Below are 24,270 nucleotides of genomic sequence, written 5' to 3' on the forward strand. Positions count from 1 at the left end.
CGTTGCTGTCATCACCTCCCCAGTCTCCATCCCTAACGGGTTAGTTTTCTGGTCTCTCCCAAGACTTCACAGCACGTTTTGAGTAACTTATTTAAAACCCCATTTAACATTCTCCAAAGAGCGTCCCCCCGACTCAGCCACTGTGCTATTTCACAGGGTGAGCCTCCGCACGCCTAACCCCACCCAAAAGCCAGCCAGCAGCCGGCACGGTACAAGGCCTCCGCCTCCCGTCTCCCTCCCGCCAGCACACAGCAGGGCAGGCAGTCCGCCCCTGCCGAGGCCGGCGCTCCCGAAGAGGAATGACCCGTCCTCGTAGCTGCCCGTGAGGCAGCTGAGGCAAGCAGGGGCTCTGCCCCGCGCACCCACGCACCACACCGGGGGATGCAGAGGGGTGGCATCCCGGTCCGCCTGTTTCCCGTGAGTGGGTAGCAGGTACGCCGCGCGGCCTGGCGGCGGCTGGGCCCGCAGTAGGCGCTGGCGGCCTGTACGCAGCCGCCCCGGCCCTGACTGACTGACTGACTGACTGGACCGCGCCGCGCCGCGCCGCAGCGCTAATGCCGCGTAACCGCCGCCCCACCCGCGCGCGCGCGCCCTCGCGGGGCGGTGGCACGCGGTCAGTGGGCGGGCCCAGCACGTGCAGGACCGGGAGGCGGGGGGCAGCGGGAAGCTCCACCCGCTCCGCGGCAGGGGAAGGGGCGCATCATGTGAGCGCCGCGCCCGCACGTGACGGCGGTCACATGACTGGGGAATGGGCGGACGGGGGTCACATGACGTGCCGCTGGTCGCCGGCGCCGCCTGACGTCCCGGGGCAGCCGCGTCCGCTCGGCCCGGCCCGGCCCGCGCCCATGGCACCCACGGCGCCCACCGCCCCCCGCGTGGCGCCGCCGCGGCCCCGCGCCGCCGCGCCCGCCCCGCTCCTCCTCGTCCTCCTCCTCCTCGTCCTCCTGTCGCTGCCCCTCGGGCCGGAGGGAGGCGGCGGGGCCGCCGCGGCCCTGAGCGACGCCTACCGGGACCTGTGCAGGTGGGCAGCGGGGGGCGGCCGGCGGGGCGGAACAGGCGGCGGCTGGAGAGGGCCTTCCCGCGGGGAAGGGCTGTAACCGGCGGAGTGCGGGGCGAGCGGGGTCTGCCGGTGCCTGTGCTCGCTCCTGCCTTCCGCGGGGCCGCGTGTGAACGAGCGGGGAGTGCGGGAGCTCAGCCCGGGGCCTCGGCGGGGCGGCCCCCGTCCCCGTGGCGGCCCGAGCAGGGCTTTTGGTCGCCCGTTCCTGTGAGGGTCAGGCCGGGGAGCGCTGGGGGAAGCGGCGGCCGCGCAGGTGTGCCCAGGCACAAGACCGAGCTTGGTCTGTAGCGAGTGCGCCGCGGTGCCGGGAGGTTAGCGGGGCTGCGTGAGTCTCTTCAGAGGGTGGACCGAGGGGTGACAGCTGGCTGGGGACGTGGAGCAGTCCCCCGTGGGACCTCATCTTGTGACTCTCTGCAGATATAGGAAGTTTGCAGGTGAGAAGACGAGGAGGCTTGCTCTGTTCAAGTCGCCTGTGGCCAGGACTGCTGGTTTATGTCGCTGTATCCGTTCTAGCGTGAAAAAACCCAGAGTGATTTGGAAGGGGCATCGCCTGATAGTCTTCTTTTTATTAAGGATATCGCCAGATTCCATTAAGTTACTTACAGGGGAGGTAAGAAGGCTTTGAGAAATGAGAACTGCTATGTGGAAATGGCACTATTCTTCACGTTTTGGCATGTTCCTACTCTGAATTCAGCCGTGAACTTAGTCTGGCAACAATATCTTGCTAGTCTTCGTTTCTTCATTATTTAGCCAGAATACCCACTGGTACTTAGGGGGATACGTTATCTCGATCAACGGCACTGGGCAGGCACCAATGTAACACAGTGAATGTAGCACTGAGGGCAGAGGTTGGGTCGCTGGAGGGAATGGGCTCTCCTCCTGGTGGAATCTGGGGTATGATACTGTTAAATGATGAAAAAGGGAAAAAGTAGGTTTGCTTGCAAGATTAACCCATGAGGGTGGCAAAAAAAATGGTTTTGTCAGATGACCACCCTAATTGTAGAATTGAGACAGAAATGAGAAACTATTGTGTGGCTTCTGGAGGGAATTTAACTCCTCTGACTCTGATGATTTTTTTTTTTTTTAACCCTACCTTAAATGACTTGATTCTCAAGCAGTTCCTATTTTCAGAATAGCATTCAGTCCTATCAATGTCTGTCTTTGTTTTGTTGCATGTCTGTGACTAGAGGAATATTTGGGAGTGCCATTGAGAGACATGCTGTCTCTTTTTGGATGCAAATTACTTAAGCTAGTTTCCTTTTATTACTGGCAAGTGAAAAATAAATTGTGACTAGATAGCATAATCAGCAGTTTTCCTTTTAAGATGGACTGCTTCAAAAACATGCGCTTGCTGTTGTGCCATGGTGGGAAAAACTGCTTTGAAGGACTTCTGCCTAGTAATCTAGAATGGGTAAAGGAAAAAACAAGAACTCGCAGTCTGACAGGTGGGAAGACCCCATGGAGATCAGTGGTGAAGTGTCATCTTGGGCGCAGTTGTAGAAAAACTACCAAGTGAGGGATGATGCAGTTAGGTAACGCAAACACTTACACTACTGGCTGATGTCTCAGCCGAAAGATACAACATGGGTGTGCAGGACAAGTCCCTGACCAACCTATTTTTGCACTGCCTTAAGACAAGGTTTTGATTTGTTTTACGACTGTTAAGGAAACAGTGTCCTGACTTTTGTGTGGCACAATAGGGCTGGTGAAGCTGCAGCAGCCTCTGTGTCTGGTGTGTGAATGTCAAAAGGTGGGCAAGGAAGGAAAATGTTGGGGATTAGAAGGGGCGCTGACTCTCCTTTAAATGAGTAGAGGGATACCCAGGTTAGGAAAGCTGTCTTGCAGGGAGGAGGAAAGGTGTCAAAACTGTTTTGTGCAAGGACTGTGGCATGGGGCTACTTAAACTTGAGTTAGTGGTTTTCATTGCTTGTTTCGTGTAGCCTTACTGCTTGGACAGTCTGGGGAAAGAAGAAAAGCTTTCATTCTCTGAAACCTTGTCAAATGTCATGGCTTGTAGTGACTGGTTTTATCATGCTTTCTTCTTTGTTCTTGTGTGCTCCGACAGCTGACTGTGCTGTCAGAATTGGAATTCTCTTTTTATCTTCTGTGTAGAGGTGTCTCCAGGATTGCTGCTGTATGAGCACCTGGGAAAGAATACAGGGAACTGGTTGGATATAGGAAATTACTAGTCAGTTCGGTCTCTGTCCCTGTTTTTCCTTCTTCCCCTTACATCTTTCCTGTGACAACACAGGAGAAACAAATTCTGGAGGTAATCTTATGAACTGTTCTTTAAATCCATCTACTTTAAAAACAAAAGAAAGCTTGACAGTTTGGGTTCACCTTCCATGTAACATCGGGGAAGTTACTGTAAAACTTTCCTTCCCCTCTAAAAAAATTGCAGGAAATGTTTCGAGTGTGATGGCAGAGCAGCAAGTACAAACTGCCTCCTCTGCCCGCTGTTTTGCCTGATAATCTACCCTGGATGAGAGATGATTTGATGACAGGTAATGTTTTTGTCTACTGTGTAAGGATAGGAGTTGGTGTTTAACTTCTGTAACTTTTAGACTCCTGAGTGGAAGGGAAACTCCTTAAACTGCTGTACATCACAGGATTGCTGTTGTGCAGAATTTCCAATTTTGGGGTTGTAAGTCAAGTCTGCTTTGCATTTAATGTTGTAGTTTTTAATAACACTACTCCTACAGTTGACTGTATGTACAATTTTGTTCATTCAAATACTGTCTTTTCAGCCTTTGTTGTGAAACCACAACTGTGCTCTTGTGTGCTGCTGAAAACCCTGGGGTTAGCATTCAGCTTAGCCTCAGTGAAGAAGCATGTGCTGAGTACAGAGAGGTGACCTCTAGGTGAACTTGCTCAGCTCTATTAAGTGCTTTGACACATTTAAGTGGGAGATGTCATAAATAAGTCATTACTGGACTTATTTGCATATGTGCACAGTTGCTTCACATTCCTGGGAAGCTACCATTATAATGGCTTAAATGTGATTTCTTAGCACATGAGGTTCCTATAGCTCTTGCGTACTTGAACTTCAAATTGCTATCCCTTTTACGCATTCTGTAAGATGATGTGGTAGATGTGGTTTACAGTGTAGCATGAAAGACTAAAGGTCTTTTGGATGGAGAAAGCTGAACAGCTTGTGGTGTAACTGTAAGGCTATTACGCATGATGCATATGCAAGAAAACTTGCCTGAAGATATGCACTGTGGGTGATGGTTGGAAAAAGTGACAGGTAAGCTAGAGCAGAGCTAAGTATGAGTAGGGCATTAAAAAGCTCTTGAAGTATAGCGATAGCTTTGTACCTTGTGCCATTCAAGCACTCATTTTCTGTGAGGAGAACTTGCTTTGACATAGAAGTTTCTTTACCATACATATTTGTGCTAAAATGTTAACCACATCTAATAGTGACTTTTGTGGCAACTGGTGGATCTGAGCTGCCAGCTTCAAATTTGAAGTGGTCATCCTAGAAATTGTTCCTGAGCTTGTCTACCTGTGATCATGCTGGTTGAACCTGCTCATAAAGACCTTCAGGTATTAGTTTCATCTCTGCAGTGTTCTGATAGCTGAGGAGCTGCTGGACACAAAATTCTGTGGATGCATAAGCACATATGGATCCGCTTTCCAGCTCTGGTTGTAGGTTGCCTTGTCTCTGTGCCGGGTCATCTGTGTAATATCCCTTCAGCAAAATGAGCCACTTCAGTGTATTCCCCAGAGAGCAAACGCATGTTTCTTTGTAACTATGCTTTACAGCTGTTTGAGCATGGTTATGAGAATGGTAGCAATAGTCTTTCTGGTGCTCTGTTGCATTTGAAGTGGTTCACTAGTGCTCAAACCTCGAAGTGGCTTTGGCGTGGGGATGCACGTGCTGTGACAGCCATTAGCCATCTGCACCTTGTCTGACTTCAATGCCTGAACTACCGATTTGCAAGGTAAACTAGACTCGCTAATGCTCATACCCTTTTTCCCTTTCTCATGTTATTTTCCATGAGTTGCTTCTTTGCTTTGTCAAAAAAAAAATGCAGAGCTCTCTTTTGATCTTGCTGAAAAGTAGTTTGATTTTCTTTTTCATGCTGTCGCTTCAGTGTCTTAAAAACAAAGCTAGGTAGCTGGAAAGGCCGACCTGCAGGCAAGGTTATTCCCAGTAACTCGTTTGGACCTTGCTTGCACAACTGCTTTCGACAGTGCAGGGTTAGCACTGCCTCTAGCAGGAGATCTTCCCTCCCTGCCTGCCTCCCTGCCTGTCTGCTGTAGCTGGTGCACGGCCAGAAGCTGCTGCGAGCCAGACTGGGAACTGGCCAAGCTCAGTTCCTGCTCCACACACATGCGCACGCACCTGTTGTTTTTGCTGAGTTAATTTTGAGAGAGAGCAGTCCCTGGGTCCAGCTTGTGTCAGGTGCTGGGGTCAGCAACACCCAGGGGAGGAGAAGGGTGGGGGAGAGGAAAAGAGCCTGCCTTGGGGGGTTGATGTGGGTGTATGTTTCAGGCCTCTAACTGTGGGGTAGTCTACGGTTGGGTTTATCTGGAAACAGGTGTCATGTTGTGACTTCAGCAAAAATAACTGACAGTTTTAATCAAGGCAAACACCGTGTTTGAGCCCAGATCTTGAACTGTGCCAGAAATGGCTGCCTGAATGGTGTCATCTGTGAGATAGCAGCTGTATTGAGCCCCCTGGATTGAGCCCCCTGGATAGAGCGTGCATCGCACCCCACCCCATGACCAAGGCTGTTGCTTTTTAAAGCTGTTGGTATAACAGCTCCCTAAACTAGCTCGACTGCATTGAATCTGGGATAGCTTAAGCCCTTCAAACAAGATAACGTCGGCTGGCCCTGGTGAGGGAGTAATTACATGAGGCATCATCGCTGGTGGAGGTGAGTGCCGAGCAGCTGGAGGAAGCTGGTCTGCGTGGCTCAGCCATGGTCAGGGTGGGTAATGTGATTGCCAACAGATTGTTTCCATTATGGGATGCAGCGGAGAGGTCGGCTTGTATCGGCTTGTATCTTACTGGAAAGTAGAGCACATGCAACTTGAAACTATTCCCAGGCACTGATTCAATGCCAGGAGTCTGACTTGTGAGAGAAATAATTCTTGCTTTTACTGTGAAAGTGTGTTTTGCATCTCTCAGATGAGAACAGCTGCTTAGGCTACATCCAGCCTGCTGTTACTCCCAATGAATAAATCCTGCCCTGCTCCTCCCAACTGTTTTTTTTTTTTTTTTTTTAAAAAAAAGTCCCTTGAACGTCCTCAAATGTAATACTACTCTGAAACTGCATTAGATTTTCATTTTTGTGTGCCACTGAAGGTGTGGTTTGGAACATGATTAAACATGGGATTTCTTATTTCCTTTCTGTGGACTGTTTTGAAGGAATCCTCAGCCTTCCCTGTCCAGGGCCTGTGAAAGGGTGGAAGGAAGGGCTGGCTTCAGTGACTGCTTTGCATCTGTTCTGTAAGCTGCTCATCTTCTTTCTCTTTTGCTTCTGACATGTGGGTGAACTGACTTGAAGATGTTGATTTCCTCTGTTTCATAGCATGGAACTGGGAAAGCAAACCCCTTAATCTCACATAGAGTGATAATTCTGTTGTGTGAAGGACGTAGATCTTGTTCAGTTCACAAACAGATTCTAACTTGCAAGTTCTCTAAAAAAAACACCCCCACACTGAAGAACACTCTAGCTTAATCAAAAACTTTGTGCCTTAGTATTATATGTTACCTTTTTGTTGTCTTGCAAAACTAGTCAGAAAAGAGTACTGGAGCCCTTGGGAATTTTTCAGTGAAATGCGAACTTTTTGGGGCTTCATTGTGAAGAAATTGTATTTTGATTGAAATGCATTTTCTCCTGGAGGTAAAACCAACTTTAGTCTTAATCACTTGCTGTTTTCAGAGCCCTTAGAATCATAGAATCGTTTAGGTTGGAAAAGACCTTTAAGATCATCAAGTCCAACCATTAACCTGACACTGCCAAGTCCATCACTAAACCATGTCCCTAAGCACCACATCTATATGTCTTTTAAATACCTCCAGGGATGGTGACTTAATCACTTCCCCAGGCAGCCTTTTCCAATGCTTGACAACCCTTTCGGTGAAGAAATTTTTCCTAATATCCAATCTAAATCTCCCCTGATGCAACTTGAGGCCATTTCCGCTAGTTACTTGGGAGAAGAGACTGACACCCACCTCGCTACAACCTCCTTTCAGGTAGTTATAGAGAGTGATAAGGTCTCCCCTGAGCCTCCTTTTCTTCAGGCTAGACAACCCCAGTTCCCTCAGCTACTCCTTGAAGGTTGAGTCAGGTTCTTCTAACTTTTTTTGTGTGTGTTGTCAAGCTTTCTTCCATTGCTGAGCTTCGGTTATTCTGTACTGTAGCTTAATTCTCATCGTCATCCTGCATCGGGATTGTCTTTATCCACTTCAGAAATGCAAGAAACTAGCTCAGAGAACTAATCAGTATGATTGTAAAATGTCAGCTCTGTCTGCTTATGAGGAAAGAATAATGGCAAGTATTTGTCTAGGATTGAGACACAGTCTTTGAATCTGATTAAAAAGTAACTTTATTGGTGTGTTGGGTATGACTCAGTACTTGGTAAGTTATTTTTTGAGCCTTATATTACTATATTTGAGCCTAAAGATTTTCCTTTTTTTTTCAGTTCGCAGAGAGAACTCTCTTACAGTTGTCCCTAACTTGTTCCAGCCATTAGCAGACTGAAATTAATACGGCTGCTGTAGTACAGGGAAGCCAAGAACTCCGTAGTGAGTAATTAAATGGAAAAGTATGTGGTATCTTACTGCTGGCTCTTTGATTAGAGATGGGATGCACTGGATTTGAGAGGAGTTCTTGGAGGATTCAAAATCTAAAGTAATGTAGTTGAACTGCTGTTGCCTCTTCCTCACCCAAGGACTGGGCTTCCGAGTGGAACAAGAATGGGTTCTCCTCCTGGGGGGATTTGCGGTATGATAATGTCAAGTGGTGCAACATCTACGAGCTAGGGATTAAGGCAAACAAACCTTATGGGTGAAGCTTCTGGTCAACTTCTAATTTCTTGGTAGCTGAGAGGAGGGAGTCGAGCTCCCTCGCTGGACTTAGTACTAATCTGTAGATTAAGACAAATGCTTCTATGGGTCAGATAGATGCATTAAACCCTAGTGAGTTGTAAATAATGGGAATACCTAATAAGTCACTGTGCTGTCCTCAGTTTTCTGATGTGATGACTCTGTATTAAATCCTACTGAAGTTTCCACTCGGGATAGAAGGAAAGCTGGGGAATCTCTTATGTGGCAAAAATCAATACCATCCAGACAATGCAGGCTGCTGCCAGTGCCAGAAGAAGCGTAGCTGAGCCAAGCTGATGGCAAATGTTTACTGAGCTGTGCCTTTTTAACAGAGCTTGACCACAGCACCGTGCTAGTAAGCCAGGCTGTCTAAAGAGCTCCTGACTCCAAACTAGCTGAGCTGGGCCTGCCTCGAAACTGGGTGGTGCTGTGTCATGCGGCTGATCACATCTTAACTGCAGTCTTAGCGCTTGCTATGAGGGAAATGAATCCTTGCTCTACCTCTGAACTATGGTGCATTTAATTTTTTTCTTCTGTTACTCTGATTGATTCCCCATTGTATTTAACCAGAGCTTCATGTTCCTTTATCTGTTTTTAGACAGCTGACTTTCTGATATGGCTGTAGCCAGCTGGTGTGATCTTTCACTGAGTCTCTCGTGAATAGCTCTGCTTGCTTTCCAGCTTCTGACATCACCCTTCAGAAACTGTCCTTTCAATATTGAGATAGATATATGTATGAAATGCATAAAGGTGCAGCTAGGCCCTAATAAGCATTATTAGCATCTTTCAGTCTGAATGCTGCGAGAATCTCAACCGCAATTTTGACACTGAAGGTAGGTGGCTCCACTGCTGGCAGAAAGGATGTGGCTGGCTGTTCTATTCCACTTAGACTTATCACTTCTGCCGCTCTCATTGGGTATTGATAAAGTGCAGTAGCGTGCAGCCTGCCAAAGATGTTTGCAAAGTTTCTCAGGCTCTCAAGGAAAAAGGTTCACCACCTGTGATATACCTAATCAGAGTGGCCTTCACAGAGATTTGAGGGGGAAGAATGGGCGGTTGGGAGTTCAAGAAAGGGGAAAATGGACCTGATACACGTTCCTCAAGTGGTTAGATCTGTTTTGTTCTTGGCCCTGACACAGTAACAATTATTTCTGGTATTTACGGATATAGAACACAAATACAAAACTCAAGTTAGTGGTATTCTTAGCTTTATAACTTGGTTATTTCAGGGACTGATGTCTAGAGGATGGTGGTGCAGACAATATGAATACCAACTGACAAGCTTTTTTTTCTTTTCAGTTACACATGGGAAGCAATTGATGCAGACAAACATGTGCTTTATAAAATAAACTTCTGTTTTGGTGTTGAAGAGTGTGGAAGATCAAGTGCAGTCTGTGCATATGACATCAATAAGAAGACCTATCTGTCCGTAGGTAAGTAAACAAGTGTTCTTCCTCATAAGTAGTTCAGAGTCATGTTAACGGATGGTCTTATAACTATTGCAAACTTTGACATGTTAGCAAAGATTTTTTTTCTTCTCAGAACAGTGTAAAACTTTATTCTGTTGTAGATTTACTGGGGAGATTTGGGAAAACATGATCTGATTGCAGATAATCACTTCACAGGACAGTGAAACTTATCTTATGATCTAGTTAACTGTACTCTAGTGTGAAACTGTGCAAGGCTATCTCAAGTAGAAATAAGTGCATCTACCTGTGGCAGGATACGCACTGTGCACAGCCTTGTTTGAAGCTTGGTACTGAACACAGGATAAAGCTTGAGTTATAGCTCTAAACTATACCACAACGTAGCCTGATGCTACATCAGCTCTTTGTTCAGAGTCAGGTTACTCTGTAATGCAGAGTATTGCTAAGCTGCTGGGCTGTCGTCTTTAAGTTGTTACACACAGAAAGGAAGTCGATTACATGCAATCCTCTGTTTTCAGTTACACTTGTCAAATCTGGTGGCTGCTTCAGTAGTTCACAGATGTCCTTGGTATTCTGAGGAGTGGTGGACTTCTGCATGCTGATCTAAATATGAAACCGGCATATTCCTATACACATGCTCGCACATGGTTTCGTCAGAAGCAGCTTGTGCTCTGAACAGTATTTGTGTGCCTATTTTCATGGATGCTCGTTGCTTTCAAGGTTGCTTCTGTGCTTCAGCTAATGAAACGATAATATATGAATACTGATGAAGAGGTTTTCTGGTAGTTGACTGTTACTTCTAATAGAATAAAGCAATAGCTTTCTGAAGAGTAATATGTCTTCAGACTGCCTTTTCATCCTGCAGATCTGAAGTCTGAATCTAACATGCTTGCCAGTCTTGCTTTCCGTTGGCAGACATCTTTTATGAGAAGCTAGTTTGAGCTTGAACTGCTGGAAGATGGTGAGGAGGAAGATGATTCTCGCCTGTATGCAGATGCACAGCAGCTAGTTAGCCTCCATTCTCCCCACCCCTTTCCATTAACTGTAGAGATACTTTGGTTTCAAGCTGTGGTCAATCAGTGCTTTCCAAACAAACTACTAGTGTTGTGACCCAGGCTTATAAAATCATTGGGTGCATGAATAAAAGTATATCTCAGTTCATGGCTGCATGTTTTTTTTACATAGTGCAGTATATCCAAGCCCCAGAGTTTTCTGGGATGACTGGTTAGCTGCATCTTAGTTCAAACTGCAGTTGCATATAGTAGCATCTTCTACTCTAAGGAGCGTGACATCTCAGTAGACCACTTGACGCTGTTAATGTATTTCATTCCTAAAATGTACAGCAAGAATTTTGTTTCCTGCTGATGTGGGTCTCAACTCATATGCGGTCGAGGCTTCAGGTGCCTGTGGATTACAAAAGGAAGCAGCATCTGGGCATCTGTTTTAACATGCTTTTTTGAGCGAGACTGGAATGTGGCAGGTTGAGGAAGCCTGTTCTCCCCAGGGAAGTCTGAGACCTAGAGGCTTGTGTAGGTTTTGTTCCACACCTCTTGTGGAAAGAGGAAGGGAGAACAGAGCTGGGTGATGACCATGAGCAGTATCAAATATTCTGCTGTATGCAAACCTTGAGTGTCTTATTGCCTGACTGCTGCTGGGTGGAAGAGGATTTGGCAACAATCATAACTTGGTCTTGAAGAGGCTGTTTGAACTGATTCTCGAGGGTTAAGCCACAAATCCTGTTCAAGTAAGATATGTTTTTAACCACCGTGCAATAAATTAAGAAATCAAGGCAGGGCAGTTAACATCGACATTGAGTTTTGCTTTGTTTTATTGGTCAAATTGTCTAAGTTTTGTTCTTGTTCATGGTAAGGCTGAGGCTTGTTAGTGACGCCTGCCATGCTTCATCATACTGCCTCTAGTTGCACTGGAGCTTCAGCACCATCATGCTGAGTTGAGATTATGCTAATGGCTTATTAAGCCTCTTGTTTGACAAAAAAAAAAAAAGAATAATCACTCTTAATGAGAAAGGAGAAATCTCCTTAATCCACATCTAGGCAGGTGTAGACTCCCAGTGTAGATTCCAGTTACCTGGAAGCTAAGCCGCATACCTGTCTTCAAGCAATCCAGGTGATACGAGATTACTTGTATGCCAAAGCTGAGTGCAGCTGAAGGGCTTCGCTTTGGGGGAAGAAGGGCAATTTGCCAGCTGATAAACTTTGCTAAGTTGTAAGATTTCTTCAAATATGGGCTTAATCAGATGTCTTCTTCATTCTTTCAAAAAGAAGCTTTCACTGCAAACAATAGTTTTGCTTTTAAATATCACCTATGCAAGAGGTAATGGTTATAGAGCTGGTTCTGTTTGTTGATCCCAGCTTTGATAAGGGGGTAAGGCCGTATGGTCTGTGACTGTGATGAGTTTGTATCCAAGGGAAGCCTTGTGGCTAACGTTAACTGTGTGTCAGTGTGATTTACCAGTGTTGGTGCTGAGACCCCAAAAGCCTCTCCTAGAAAAAGCTCTTCTGCTTCATTGATGGACCTTAGAAGTTTTCAGGGTGTAGGTAAATGCTTAGTTCTTGAATGTCAGTGAGGATGGAAATGATGTGGTACTTGTTTAACTTAGTGTGACACCTAGTGACTCGTGTGCTATTTAGCTGAACTACTGCTAAAATTAAAAGCGGAAATATTACTGTAACTCTTTGTTAACTTGAGTGGTGAAACATGCGCTTTGTCCAGCTGCAGTAGAAGGACTGGACATGAAATGATAGCTGCCACCTAAATGCCCCCTTCTTCTGGACAATTGATTGGATGTCTTCCATGATTGCCTTTCTTCTTCCGAACAGCTGAACAGATGGAGTCAATGAGTAGAAGGTGTTGTGGACAGTGCCTTTGATACTGATTTAGCACAACTGTGTAATATGAAGTATCTGGTGCTAATTTTTGTGAGCTGTACTAGCTGATTTTAGTGTGTTACTTTGTGGAAGAAATGCATCTCTAAAGGCATGAGGAAACATGAGTGATGTTTGAACATCATTGAAGAGAGAGCTTGATTTGTGGAAAACACGGTTGCAGAACTGGTGCTCTGGAAGGAAGCTCACGGGAAGCTGATGGTGTGAGGGATGGTTCATGAGACCACTTGCTCTGTGAGCAGGGATGGGAGGAGTCATGTGCCACTGAAGAGATTCTTGCTAAAACTTTTAGCAAGTTCCTAAACTAGTTTTAAGTGTGCAGTGGGGAGGAGAGCATGCATATTGGCCTGTAGTAAACAAGATGTACTGGCTTAACTTGATTTTTCTTGAATATCACTTTAACTGAGGAAATTGGAGTCAGCTCACGTGACCTTTAGAGCAATGTAGTGTGTTCTCAGAGTTGAGAGAAAACAAATGCTTACAGAGCATTGACGTAAGTCCTCAGATGGTGCTGTCATAAGTTCTCTGCTAAGTTGGGGCTTACAACTGTGTACATTTATAACCAGAGAGTTTTTAATCATGTGTGCATATTGTTACTATACACAGCTTTTTTGACTAGAAAGTTGTGTTGGCTTCCTTCTGCTAATCTGGGGAAGAAGAGAGGACACTTTGCCAGCATCTTCTAAGCAATGATGTGATAAGTAGAAATCTTGCTTTCAAAGCTCTTGGGTTTAAAAGGGCTGCATGGCACCTTTGTCAGCACCAGTGCTGGAAGTCTTAAAAACTGAAGATAGCCTTTTGATAACAAGAGTGCCAGGAAATATAAAAGGCATGAACCACTGACAGTCTCCAGGTGCCTGGAAGGTGGCACTGAACCGCAGTGGTGGTAGCATGCTCCACTGTTGCAGGTTCTCAGCCTGTGCATATGCATGCATGTACAGGTTTGTAGTCTGTGCTGCCGTCCTTCTGGGCTGGCATGTCTCCACTCTTACCTTCCCTTGAGAAGGCGGAGGGTTATTGAACAGTCTGTAATACCTGTCACCCTGGTTATACAGGGAGTGCTGTGAATGGCTGCTTAGGTGTGAGCATCTTAATGTGCCTTCCTGTAACGCAGTTAGTGTAAGCATATGCAGCATGAATAGAAGAGCCCTGAGCTACTGAGGGGATGCCGTGTGGGTTAGCATACGGTTTCTGTTCTGACTGCCACCGTTTCAGCTTTACCTGCAAGTTTGGTGGCTATAGTTGCTTTCTCTCTGCTACAGTTCAACGCAACCGATGCTCATCAGAAACAGTCACAAATGGATCTCTTCCCAGTTCCTTTGCAGGACTGGATTGAAAAAAAAAAAGTGCTGGGGAACTTTTTGGAAAGATGCCAAACAGTGCCCATCACTAGGAGAAGCACTGGCAGCTGGTAACAGCCTTGAGTATGGGTGCCTGGAATGGTGTTTCTGTAGAATATTGCCTTGACTGTATTTTTGAGGTTCTTGCACCCTCTTCCTGCCTGGTTCGCTTACTTCTGCTCCTTCTGCTCTCAAGACTATATTACTTGGGTGTAGTGTAGTTTTGCTTGCCTTGAGTGAGGAGATAACAGGCTGGGCAAAGTTCCAGCAAGTGTGTTTTTAAGATGAAACAACATCTCGCCTAGGTGCAAAGCTGCTGTCTGCAGCAATTACAGATTTGACTTGCTTTCTCCCTAGTGTAGACATAAAGAAAAATGGAGAGGGGGAAGCCGGTCAATACTTGCATTTTATAGCATTTTCGATAGTTCAACCCAAACTCTTTGCAGAATTAAAATCTACCTATCAAAAATGGACAGGGTGGAGTTGGCATGCTAGATCTGAAAGGGCTTGGTGTTTATTGCTAACCAAAATAGGTTTGAGCAGGAACATTTCAGTGGCCTGAGCTGGTGCTCATCATGACTTGAAATGTACTCCACCTTTCCCCTTCATGTCAGGTGCTGAGGAGGAGAGGGATGCGCAGTGACACAGCACTGACCCCAGCCTTCGTGCAGCATGCAAGCTGTGCTAAAGGGGATGGGAGCTGCAGGGGGACATGCGCTGAGGCAGTGGATCTGTGTTGGGTTTGTCTGCAGGCAACGCCAGTAACAGTGGCTGTGCCCAGGCACCAATGGGTTCTTCATTAAGTAGACTTAAGATTAAGATGTACGTAGAGCCGGCAATGTGCGCTCGCAGCCCAGAAGACCAACCGTATTCTGGGCTGCATAAAAAGAAGTGTGGCCAGCAGGTTGAGGGAGGTGATTCTGCCCCTCTACTCCGCTCTGGTGAGACCCCACCTGGAGTACTGCGTCCAGCTCTGGGGTCCCCAGTACAAGAAAGACGTGGGCCTGTTGGAGCGGGTCCAGAGGAGGGCCATGAAGATGATCAGAGGGATGGAACACCTCTCCTATGAGGAAAGACTGAGAGAGTTGGGATTGTTCAGCCTGGAGAAGAGAAGGCTCCGGGGAGACCTTTATAGCTGCCTTCCAGTACCTGAAGGGGGCCTACAAGAAAGCTGGAGAGGGACTTTTTGCAAGGGTATGTAGTGACAGGACAAGGAGTAATGGCTTTAAACTGAAAGAGGGTAGATTTAGATTAGGTATAAGGAAGAAATTCTTCACTATGAGGGTGGCGAGGCACTGGCACAGGTTGCCCAGAGAAGTTGTGGATGCCCCATCCCTGGAAATGCTCAAGGGCAGGTTGGACGGGGCTCTGAGCAACCTGATCTAGTTGAAGATGTCCCTGCCCACGGCAGGGCGGTTGGACTAGATGACCTTTAGAGGTCCCTTCCAACCCAAACCATTCTATGTTTTATGATAGACTCTCTCTCGTATTGTTCTAACACTATTTGTATAAATGGCTTAAAGGCTAAAAAGCTGATAAATAGAAGCTGATTGGAGGAAGGAGTGAACTGTGGTACTTGAAACTAGTTGGTAACAGTTTTCTGATGGAGTCCCTTGTTCCTAAGGCAGTGACTAGTTTGTAGTGGCACCTGCTGTTGAGCTTCTTAACATTCAAAGTGTTTGCTAAAAACCTTTAAGAAAGTAGAAGTGTGATTAGAGATATCAAACACTATCTTAACTTGGATCTAGTCTTCCAAATCGCAAGAACCGCAATGAAGGTCTTCAGTTGTACTCTGTTCAAAGACTGTCTTCAAGTGGACTGGTATGTCTTGTGCTGCTCAGTCCTTGAAATTAGAGCCTGTCTGTTGGGCTTCTGTGAAGGTGCTGTATTATGATAACCCATTTTCTTTGCTTGTTTTTTTTTTTTTTTTTTTTTTAAAAACCCTAGGTGACTTAGGCTTGCAAAAAGTTTCTAAAACTCTTCTCGAACTCAACACTACACGTAACTGCTTGCAGCAAGGCAGTCAGCACCAAATTCAAAGCAACGTTAACTTCCTGTGTGGGAAAACACTGGTAAGTCTAAATCACGTGTTCTTATCTTCAATGGAAATGGCAAGTACTTCTAACTTGCTTTTTAAGGAGACTTGCTGTACTCGTGGATGTACTAATTACTGAGCTTCACAGCTTAAGGAAAAGCCAGTTATGTTTTAGTACCAAATTAAGGTCATTATCTACTGTGGCTTTCAAAATTCAGTCCTGGTAGAAAATAATTGTAGATCTGCAACTTAGCTCTGATCATGGGCTCTTCTGGGTCTTTAATGTTTTTACAGGGATTGCACTGTAGTATTTTAACAGTGTAATATGGAGAAATGAGTCAACAGCGTACAGGGTGCTGTAACAATGAGAGCTATTGTTTAAATGCTGGCTGTGCCTAAGCTGTGGACCTAGCATGGCTGTTTAGTAGAACAGCATTGAAGAAAATGACTGACCTCTGTTACGGGTCAGCGTAGCTGACAACAGTAAGTGTTAGGTTTTGTCTGCACATAGTTGGACTAACAGTGCTTACGCGTCCAGCTGGGCTTCTGGGGGAGTAGTTGTTTGTGAGAATCTGCTTAAAATGGAGATCCCCGAAAAGTTCCTAGGGGCATGTGTATATGCAGTTCACCTCCACGTGCTTTTGGAGTTACACCGATACCACAGCTTGGTATTCTGTACAGATTGTGATCAGTTTACATATTTTTGTATTGGAGATAAGTACTTATTAGTGCCGCTGTTGGCACTGATGATGCTGTTGCACACCCCCTCTTGGAAACCTAGCCAATTCAAACAAAGTGCCAGTGCAGCAGAGACTTAAATGCTTCCTGTTCTGTTTCAGCAGTTGACTCTTTAAACTAAATTAAAAATTATTGCTCAACCCCAGCTGTAACACCGGATCATAATGATCTTCAAACTTCTTCTAGTTAGTGTAGTTCTAACACCTCTGCTTCATGTGACCTAGTAAAAGGATTTTGTAATAGTGTCTGGGACAACTTGTTCCCAACACTTTTATGTCAGGGTTAAACAGGGAGGGAATCAGTTTAAATATGCTAAAGTGCTTCTAGATGAGGTGATGGAGAGAGAATGGAAAAATCTGATTGTTGTCTTTCTCGAAGTGGAGACATTCAGTTGAGCATCCAGCCCTGAACCGCAGTAGAACCCCCATCTTGAAATAGATACAAATGTGTATAACATAAGCCTATAAAAGTAAGTAGCTGAGATCAGAGGTATTCTTTCTGTGTAGCAGAAGAGACTGCTGATCAGTCTTCTTTGTAGGATAAAAGACAGGGAGCTGGTAAACCATGCATTGCCTTGCTGTTCATCTAGTTATACACATTTATATTGGTGTTTTCCTTTCTAGTAACTAGATGTGACTGGTGCTTCTGCCAATATCAATTGGCATAGTGACTGCTTCTAAAAGATGTAGTACAATTACTGCATATTAGGACTGGCACATGTTAACTTGAGAATTGGTGCATATGCAGACTGAGAAGGATTTGGTACCCTGCACCTTCTTGAGTTCACCAACAAAGCTGTTAAATAACAAACTTGCTGTTAACAAGTGCTATTAAGAAACTGTATGCCCTTGCTCTGTGATGTGCTATATTCTGTTTTACTTAATCTCTTGAATGAAGTTCTTGCTGTCTACAGATGTAAAATAAAACTGAAGTCTGTTTTTCAAAGAATTATTTTTTTCTCCTTTAAATAGGGTACCCCTGAATTTGTAACAGCAACAGAGTGTGTGCACTATTTTGAATGGAGGACCTTTGTGGCTTGCAAGAAAAACTTGTTTAAACCTGTGAAAGAGGTAATCTATGTACTATCCATGCAGAAGTTACTCTTCACACATCTGGCAATTTAACTACCTGCCACCACCTTAAACAAATCCCAACAACCTCCATAGACTTAACTTTTTCATAGGCATATAAAGCATCTGTTGGAAGTGGGTGGAGCTGAGAATTTTAAATAACTCTTCAGCCTTTTTTGTCATCTCGATGGTTGTTCATAGTAAAACTCTTCTAAAAGCTGGAGCAGAACAGTCTAACTTTGGATGCCTCAGTTTAGTCAGCATGTCTAGCTTTAAGTATTTGAGCTTCCAGAAATAAAAACCTTTTCCACATATTAACTTGGCTTTATATATGCCTGTTCATAACTTTTCCCTACTTGTGTAGCATGGATTGCATGTAATTTTTTGTTGTTGTTCTAGGTCCCTTGCTATGTGTTTGATGAAGACTTGAAGAAACATGACTTGAATCCTCTCATCCAAGTTTCAGGACACTACTTGGTGGATGATTCTGATGATGATTCCTTGTTCATAAACATCTGCAGGGACTTAGGTGTGAATACTTGTTTGTGTCACCTGTCGGTGTATAAATTTCTAGTAGTGTGGTTCTTTTCCAGTGCCTCAGTTGAGGTTGTCCTATGACCAGAGATCGGTATTTTAGGACTTGCACTATTGTTTCAAGGTACTTTTGATGATTTGAAGGCTGCTTTCTGTGAAGCCAAGTCTTACTCTCCAACTATTGAGGTGTTCAGAGATATGCCTCTTTTGTTAGAAAAGTTGACTTAAACTGGACTGAGTGGAAGAGCTCAGCTTGTCTTGTAGCTGCTTCTGTTTGTTGCCAAATAGGACCGAGATAGTTCATAGCACTTCATGTGCTCTAAATTTATTACTTTGGGCTTCAGTTCAGGCTGTTGCTTAGTTCCAAGTGAATGTCCTGAGATGCATCTAAAATAGTGTTTAGGTGCTTGGGTAAGTAATGGTGCATAGCTAGCACTTTCATGTCAGTTGGGAGCTATATATGTAAGGAATTAAACCAGCAAAATCACTTTTTTGAAACTTGCTGAAAAGGCTAGTTTAGCTGTATACTCCCACTGTGTTTTCTACTCTGCAGTTAAATATGTATTTTGTGCCCCTGTTAAGGGTTTAATACCTCTAGTTTTAGTGGCAGGTCTATTCTTTTAAAAATCCCCTTAGTCTGAAACTTTTTGCTGACAGCTTTGAATAAGTTGGTTTATAAGAAACAAAGGAGAGGAAAAAACCTTCCCTGTGAGGAGGGGTTACCCATTACTTGGTATTGTCTTGGTGTTGTGGGAAAAAAAACCCCAAAACTTGGCACACTTCTAGAAGTTCTCAAAGCCCTGTGCATCCAGCAGCTGTACTAGCAACTGGAAACTAGCTGCAGCTACATTGGCAGGAAGGATGAATTTGCTGTCCAAAAACAGGGCAGCATGAACTTCCCCCTGTGTATCACAAGCACTTCAGGTTTTGTCTTGCCAGTTTCACATTTTAACGTAACCTGCTTTAAAGGTATTTTTAGAAAAGGGTAAAGCAATGAATGGTAAGTGAGCCCACAGAAAAAATGGCAAGATACTTCAGGTAGAGCAGGGCTTAGAAACTGAGTCCTATGTTCTGTTTTCTATATTCTATAACAGGAAGTTCAAGTGGAGAGACCAGAACCTGCCCTGCTGGCAGTGCTGCTTGCTTGTTACACGAAGGTCAGGCATATGATGTTGGCCATCCACAGGAACAGCTGAAACTTCATGACAAAGACAGGTATGTAATTTTGGGGATGATACTTCTGTGAACACTTCTCGGTCATCTGGGCTGGAAAAAGCAGTCTTGGTAACAGATGAGTCTTCCAAAACTTAGCATCAATACCACTTCAATTTTGAAGCATTGACAGAAAAAATTTCTTCAAATTATGACAGGGCAGAGTCTTTTTCAGCATCCTGTTGTACTGCTGTAACAGATCAAATTTTCTTCTTCATTGTGAGAGACCTTTTTACAGAATTGCAAAACTCTGAGGCAAGGAATGATTGCTGCTCTCTGCCCACAAGCAGAAGAGTGACATTTGACTCCATCTGCCTAGTGTCTGAGGGCCCACAGGGTAAATGCACTTGGCTCTCTGTGTGTTTACGCACTGTTTTTGGCTTGCTCTGCTGCCCAGGAGTACTTTAAAAGTTGATGGATGTTGCCCTTCTGTATTTTTGCATTAATGAGTTCTTAATAGAAGAAATAGGTAAGCAATGCAAGGCTTGTTGTTCCTGGTGGTGGCAGAGCTGGAACTAGGGGAAACTTTCCCTGATGCTGCCTCTGTTCTGTTTGCTGCCTTTTGTGCTGGAAGTGTAGCTTGAAAGACACCCCCCCTCCTCCCCCAAACCCACAAACCAACCCCTCCCCCCCCCCCAAAAAAAAAAAAACCAAAACCAAAAACAACCCAAAACCAACCAACCCCAAGACAACAACAAAAAAACCACACCCAAACAACCCAGTGTGGCTCAGGGGACTTGCCTGAGTCTTGCTGATCTTTCTGAGCTTCAGGTCATCTGAGCCTGCTTGCCTTGTATCCTGTTGACTTCTGCAGTACTCTTTTTATCTCAGATGCAAGCTGAAGAAAACAAGCAGAATAAACCAGGTTAATAACAGGGTTATTTCAGTGACAGGGTTGTGGGTTTTCTTCTGGTTTACAAACAAAGTTGTGAGTCCTTCCTTGCAAGGCTTTTCCCCCAGCATGAAACAAGTGGCTGAGGTGTTCTGTACCAAGGCAGAAGCTTACATCTGAGGAAGCACAAGCTTGTTCTCATATTAATGTGCAACTAGTACTCTATAAAAGTGATTGGCGAGAAAGCTTTATCTTATCACTGCTAGGATTGATGAGCTCTTCATTGCTCGAGGAAAGTTCGTTGTATGTGCTCAATCAGACTAGGGTGGCCTAGGAAGAGAGTAAGATGACTGCATATCTGTGTCCTAAGGTATAGAGAGGCCAATCAGAGGTGTGGCTGACCTGAAGCTAGGCTGTCACCCCTCCACGAGCTGTTGTCTTCTGCCTGTTAGATTGTATAGAACAGTAATGCGTAGTTGGGAAGTTGTGTTGGTCTCCTTGTTTTCTCATCCAAGTCATCTTGCCATTTGTCTCTCCCTGGCAGATAGTTACCATGTTTCATTCTCCTAATCCTGCCTTGCCTGATCTGTCCCAGTTGCCTTGCTCCTATCAATTTGCTAATGAGTTCATCTTACTTTTAATTCTGGGGGCAGAATGGAAAGAGATTATACATGCGGAGGTGGTAAAGTATAGGAATGTGGTAAAACGTGAGTGGTTATTACTTCCAAAAGTTGCAAGAGTGTTTATCACATCTGCTCTCCCGCAGTTTGAGAGCAAAGCTAGAGTGTTCTTGTGACTTATCAGCCAAGTTCCCGCTACAAAATGGGTTACAAGGCATTGAGCATAGTCTTAACTGGGGTGCAAGAGGATGCTGTATTAAGTAATTTTGCTGGGACTGTCTTAATCTCTATTTTGGTTAACTGTAAGATTAAAGGAATAAAGACCTCCATAAAAGTATCTTTCAGGAGCAGGGCTACTTTGGTATATCCTGCCTGGGTATCTAGCAAAGGGTGGATGTTCTTTCAAAAATATCCTTCTTCTGTACAGTGCATAGTGTCTTAATTGTATTTTTGGTTTGCCATTTTCTGTTTCTAGGCTGGTACTGAGTTATGAGAGAATATACAGTGATGAAAAAAAGCCAGCCTTCTGCCTAGGCCATAACCCAGCAGTGACGATCACTTTTGTTTGCCCATCAAAGAGGGGAGAAGAGGTAACTTTGCTGTTTTAGTTTGTGTTAAATGGTTGGTCTTTAACTTTTGTGTGCATTATCTTCCACTTTTATTGAAGGCTGAAGGGAACAGAAATCCTCCTGGTTTGCAGCTTGTGAAGAGTGTAGGAATCTAAATAAATTCTAGAAGACTTTTTGAAGACTATAAGAGAGAAACAAGAAATTGAGTAAAATTTTCCCATGGGGGTGTTCTTTCTTGTTTTGGTGAATTTGGTTGTCCTTTTCTGGGTTCAAAGCTTTCCTCTGAGAATAGGACAGAGCTAGTACAGTGTTAATTCTTGGCCCAGAGCTCTGCTTGCTGATGAGCACTCTTCCATCATCAGTCAGGCTGGGCGTGCTTACAACTGTTGTCTGTAACTTGTTTTTTATTAATCTGGCCTTCCTCAGGGAAGAAAATAGCTAGCAAGTGTCATTGCATGGCAAAAGTCTGTCATTTACGAAGCAGGCTCATGAACTCCTATTACCTTAAAGTAAAACACTGCTATAGTGTTAAGCAGCAGCTCAGTTTTTGCAGGACACAGTTTTAGCCTAGCTTCAGTGCAGTATGATGATCACTTTGATGCGATGCCAGGTAATCTCAACCACCCACACTCCTTAAATTGGGCCAGAGTGGCTATTGCTAATGCTCTGCCATTTCATATCATGATGCTTTTGGTTGCAGGTTAGCAAAGGAGGAACTCTCCTCTGGCTAACTTTTGGTTTAATGTTTTGTCTCTCATCTGACCTAGATAGGTACCATACTTCATCCTCATCACTGCAGAAACTAATCATAGGCCTTCCTCTATTGTCACTTTATAATACCTCACTACAGCTATGCACACATGTAGTATGAATAGTATTGCTAATGTTACTTGTGCCTGTAACTTATTTGATACTTCACCTGTGTATCTGCCTGTTGTTTTAGTGGGTGGCAGAAATACAGATTTATGAAACAAGGTGAGCTTCTAAATGTTTCAGTTTAAAGTGAGGAAAAACAAGACTATCCCTTCTCCCAGAGGTGTAGAAATATTTCACTACAGAAAATGCACCTGACAAAAGTGTTGGCTAAAGAATTCTCAAATGCCTTTCAGTCTTGATTTGGACTGAGGGAATCAAAGTTGCTAAAACACCAGCGTCTAAGAGGCTGCTTTGCCTTCGGAGAACACTTGATCTCTGCTCCCTTCTTTGAGGACTCCTCTGAGGCAAACACAATCCAAGCTGTGCTTAGCAATCTGGGCTCACGTATCTCTGCTTTTGCCAACATGTTAAGGAAAAGTGCTTTTTAATGTACTGTTACTACTGCTGATCTTCTGCTAATGCCTGATACTTTACCTCTGTTTAGACTTCTAGTTTGCCACATCATTAATAAAAGCTGTTTTACTTTCTTCTCAACACCTATTTCTGAGAGGCAAGAGACAATGTTTGCAGCTGTTAAGCAATTTACAGGTGAAGTTAGTCATTACTGACCCTAAACGAATGTGATACTGTTGCTTTAAAGTTTATATTTCAAATGAGTCTCTGTACTTGTCATTTAAATTCTGTTCACTTCTGTATCAGAGTGCAGGTCCCAAACTCACAGCAAAAACAAATTGCCGGTATGAAATTGAGTGGGTTACTGAGTATGCCTGTCACAGGGATTACCTGGAGAGTAGGAGCTGTCTTCTGACTAATGAGCAACATGATATCTCCATTGATTTAAGACCACTTACTCAACTTCCAGGTAAGCCGCTATTTTTCTTTTGTGGTATGACTAGCCAGTTTTCCAGTTCCATGTTTGGAGACAGGAAAAGTGTCCTCTATAGATATTTGGGTTTTTATATCTGTTCTGCTGTGTTTTAAAACACTTCTCTTTTTCTTATTCATTCAGATTATGTCACACCATATTTAGCCAAAGATGACAAAGAGGAGTATTACTATTACTTGAATATATGTGGGAAAACCACTGCAGGTAACTGCAAGGACAGCACAGGATACACTTCATCTTGCCAAGTAAAATCTTCAAATAACCAGCAAAAAGTGGCAGGAAGATTTGAGAACCAAACCCTAAGGTGTGTAAAGGCTCTTTAGCCCTGTTAACTTGTCTGAATGACTGATCTTTGTTTCCTAATTTGATGCCCTTATTTGCCATGTAAGCAATATTTGATACAAAATGCAAATATTTTTGCTCGGTTTTGTACAGAAAAACATTAACAGTATACCAGGATAGCATTAGCAAATGAAGGAGCAGATGGGGTTGGTAGGGGCTGTTGCCTGGACAGGGAAGAAACTTTCATCAACTTTGGTGTCAGAATTGCAGATTGTGCTGTGTTGCCTCTTGCCTTCCTTGAGTTTTGCATGTAAAGTGGCATCAGGATTGGATGTTTTAGAAGCTGTCCTCAACAAGAGGGCATCTCTGCTTCCTTTGCAAGAGCATGCATTAATCATATCCAAGACTAATGAAGTCCAGGATTTTGTGATTTTTTTTTTTTTTTAATTTTTTAAAAACTTCAGGATTCCCAAGTGGCATACTGGGACAATAGTTTGCATGAGATTGCAAAGCAGCGATTATTCACCTAGATATGGTCTTCCATCTGTCTGTAAGCACATGACAGACTTGTCAGAGCAATATTCCAGGATGTATGACTTCTTCCACCTGCAAAAATAGCCATGCAATAAACTAATGGGAACAGATATTCCACCTTTGGAGAAAAGGAGGCTGAGAGGCAACCTCATTGCTCTCTACAGCTTCCTGAGGAGGGGAAATGGAGAAGGAGGTGCTGATCTCTCCTCCCTGGTATCCAGTAATAAGATGCGTGGGAATGGTTCAAAGCTGCGCCAGGGGAGGTTTAGACTGGACATTAGGAAGCATTTCT

General features: G+C 44.3%; 1 protein-coding gene across 1 annotated transcript in view; it reads left to right on the forward strand.

Moving 5' to 3' along the window:
• Positions 1 to 845: 845 nt before the first annotated feature.
• Positions 846 to 24,270, forward strand: part of IGF2R (insulin like growth factor 2 receptor) — a 61,165-nt gene continuing 37,740 nt past the window's right edge. Inside the window, exons 1-9 of the mRNA XM_076335325.1 lie at positions 846 to 1,021; positions 9,417 to 9,550; positions 15,738 to 15,862; positions 17,535 to 17,633; positions 18,033 to 18,162; positions 19,262 to 19,382; positions 21,307 to 21,421; positions 22,976 to 23,138; positions 23,286 to 23,466. Coding sequence (XP_076191440.1) covers positions 846 to 1,021; positions 9,417 to 9,550; positions 15,738 to 15,862; positions 17,535 to 17,633; positions 18,033 to 18,162; positions 19,262 to 19,382; positions 21,307 to 21,421; positions 22,976 to 23,138; positions 23,286 to 23,466 — 1,244 coding nt within the window. The remainder of the gene's footprint in view (positions 1,022 to 9,416; positions 9,551 to 15,737; positions 15,863 to 17,534; positions 17,634 to 18,032; positions 18,163 to 19,261; positions 19,383 to 21,306; positions 21,422 to 22,975; positions 23,139 to 23,285; positions 23,467 to 24,270) is intronic.

This window comes from Aptenodytes patagonicus, chromosome 3 (genome assembly GCF_965638725.1).
Source record: "Aptenodytes patagonicus chromosome 3, bAptPat1.pri.cur, whole genome shotgun sequence".
NCBI lineage: Eukaryota > Metazoa > Chordata > Aves > Sphenisciformes > Spheniscidae > Aptenodytes > Aptenodytes patagonicus.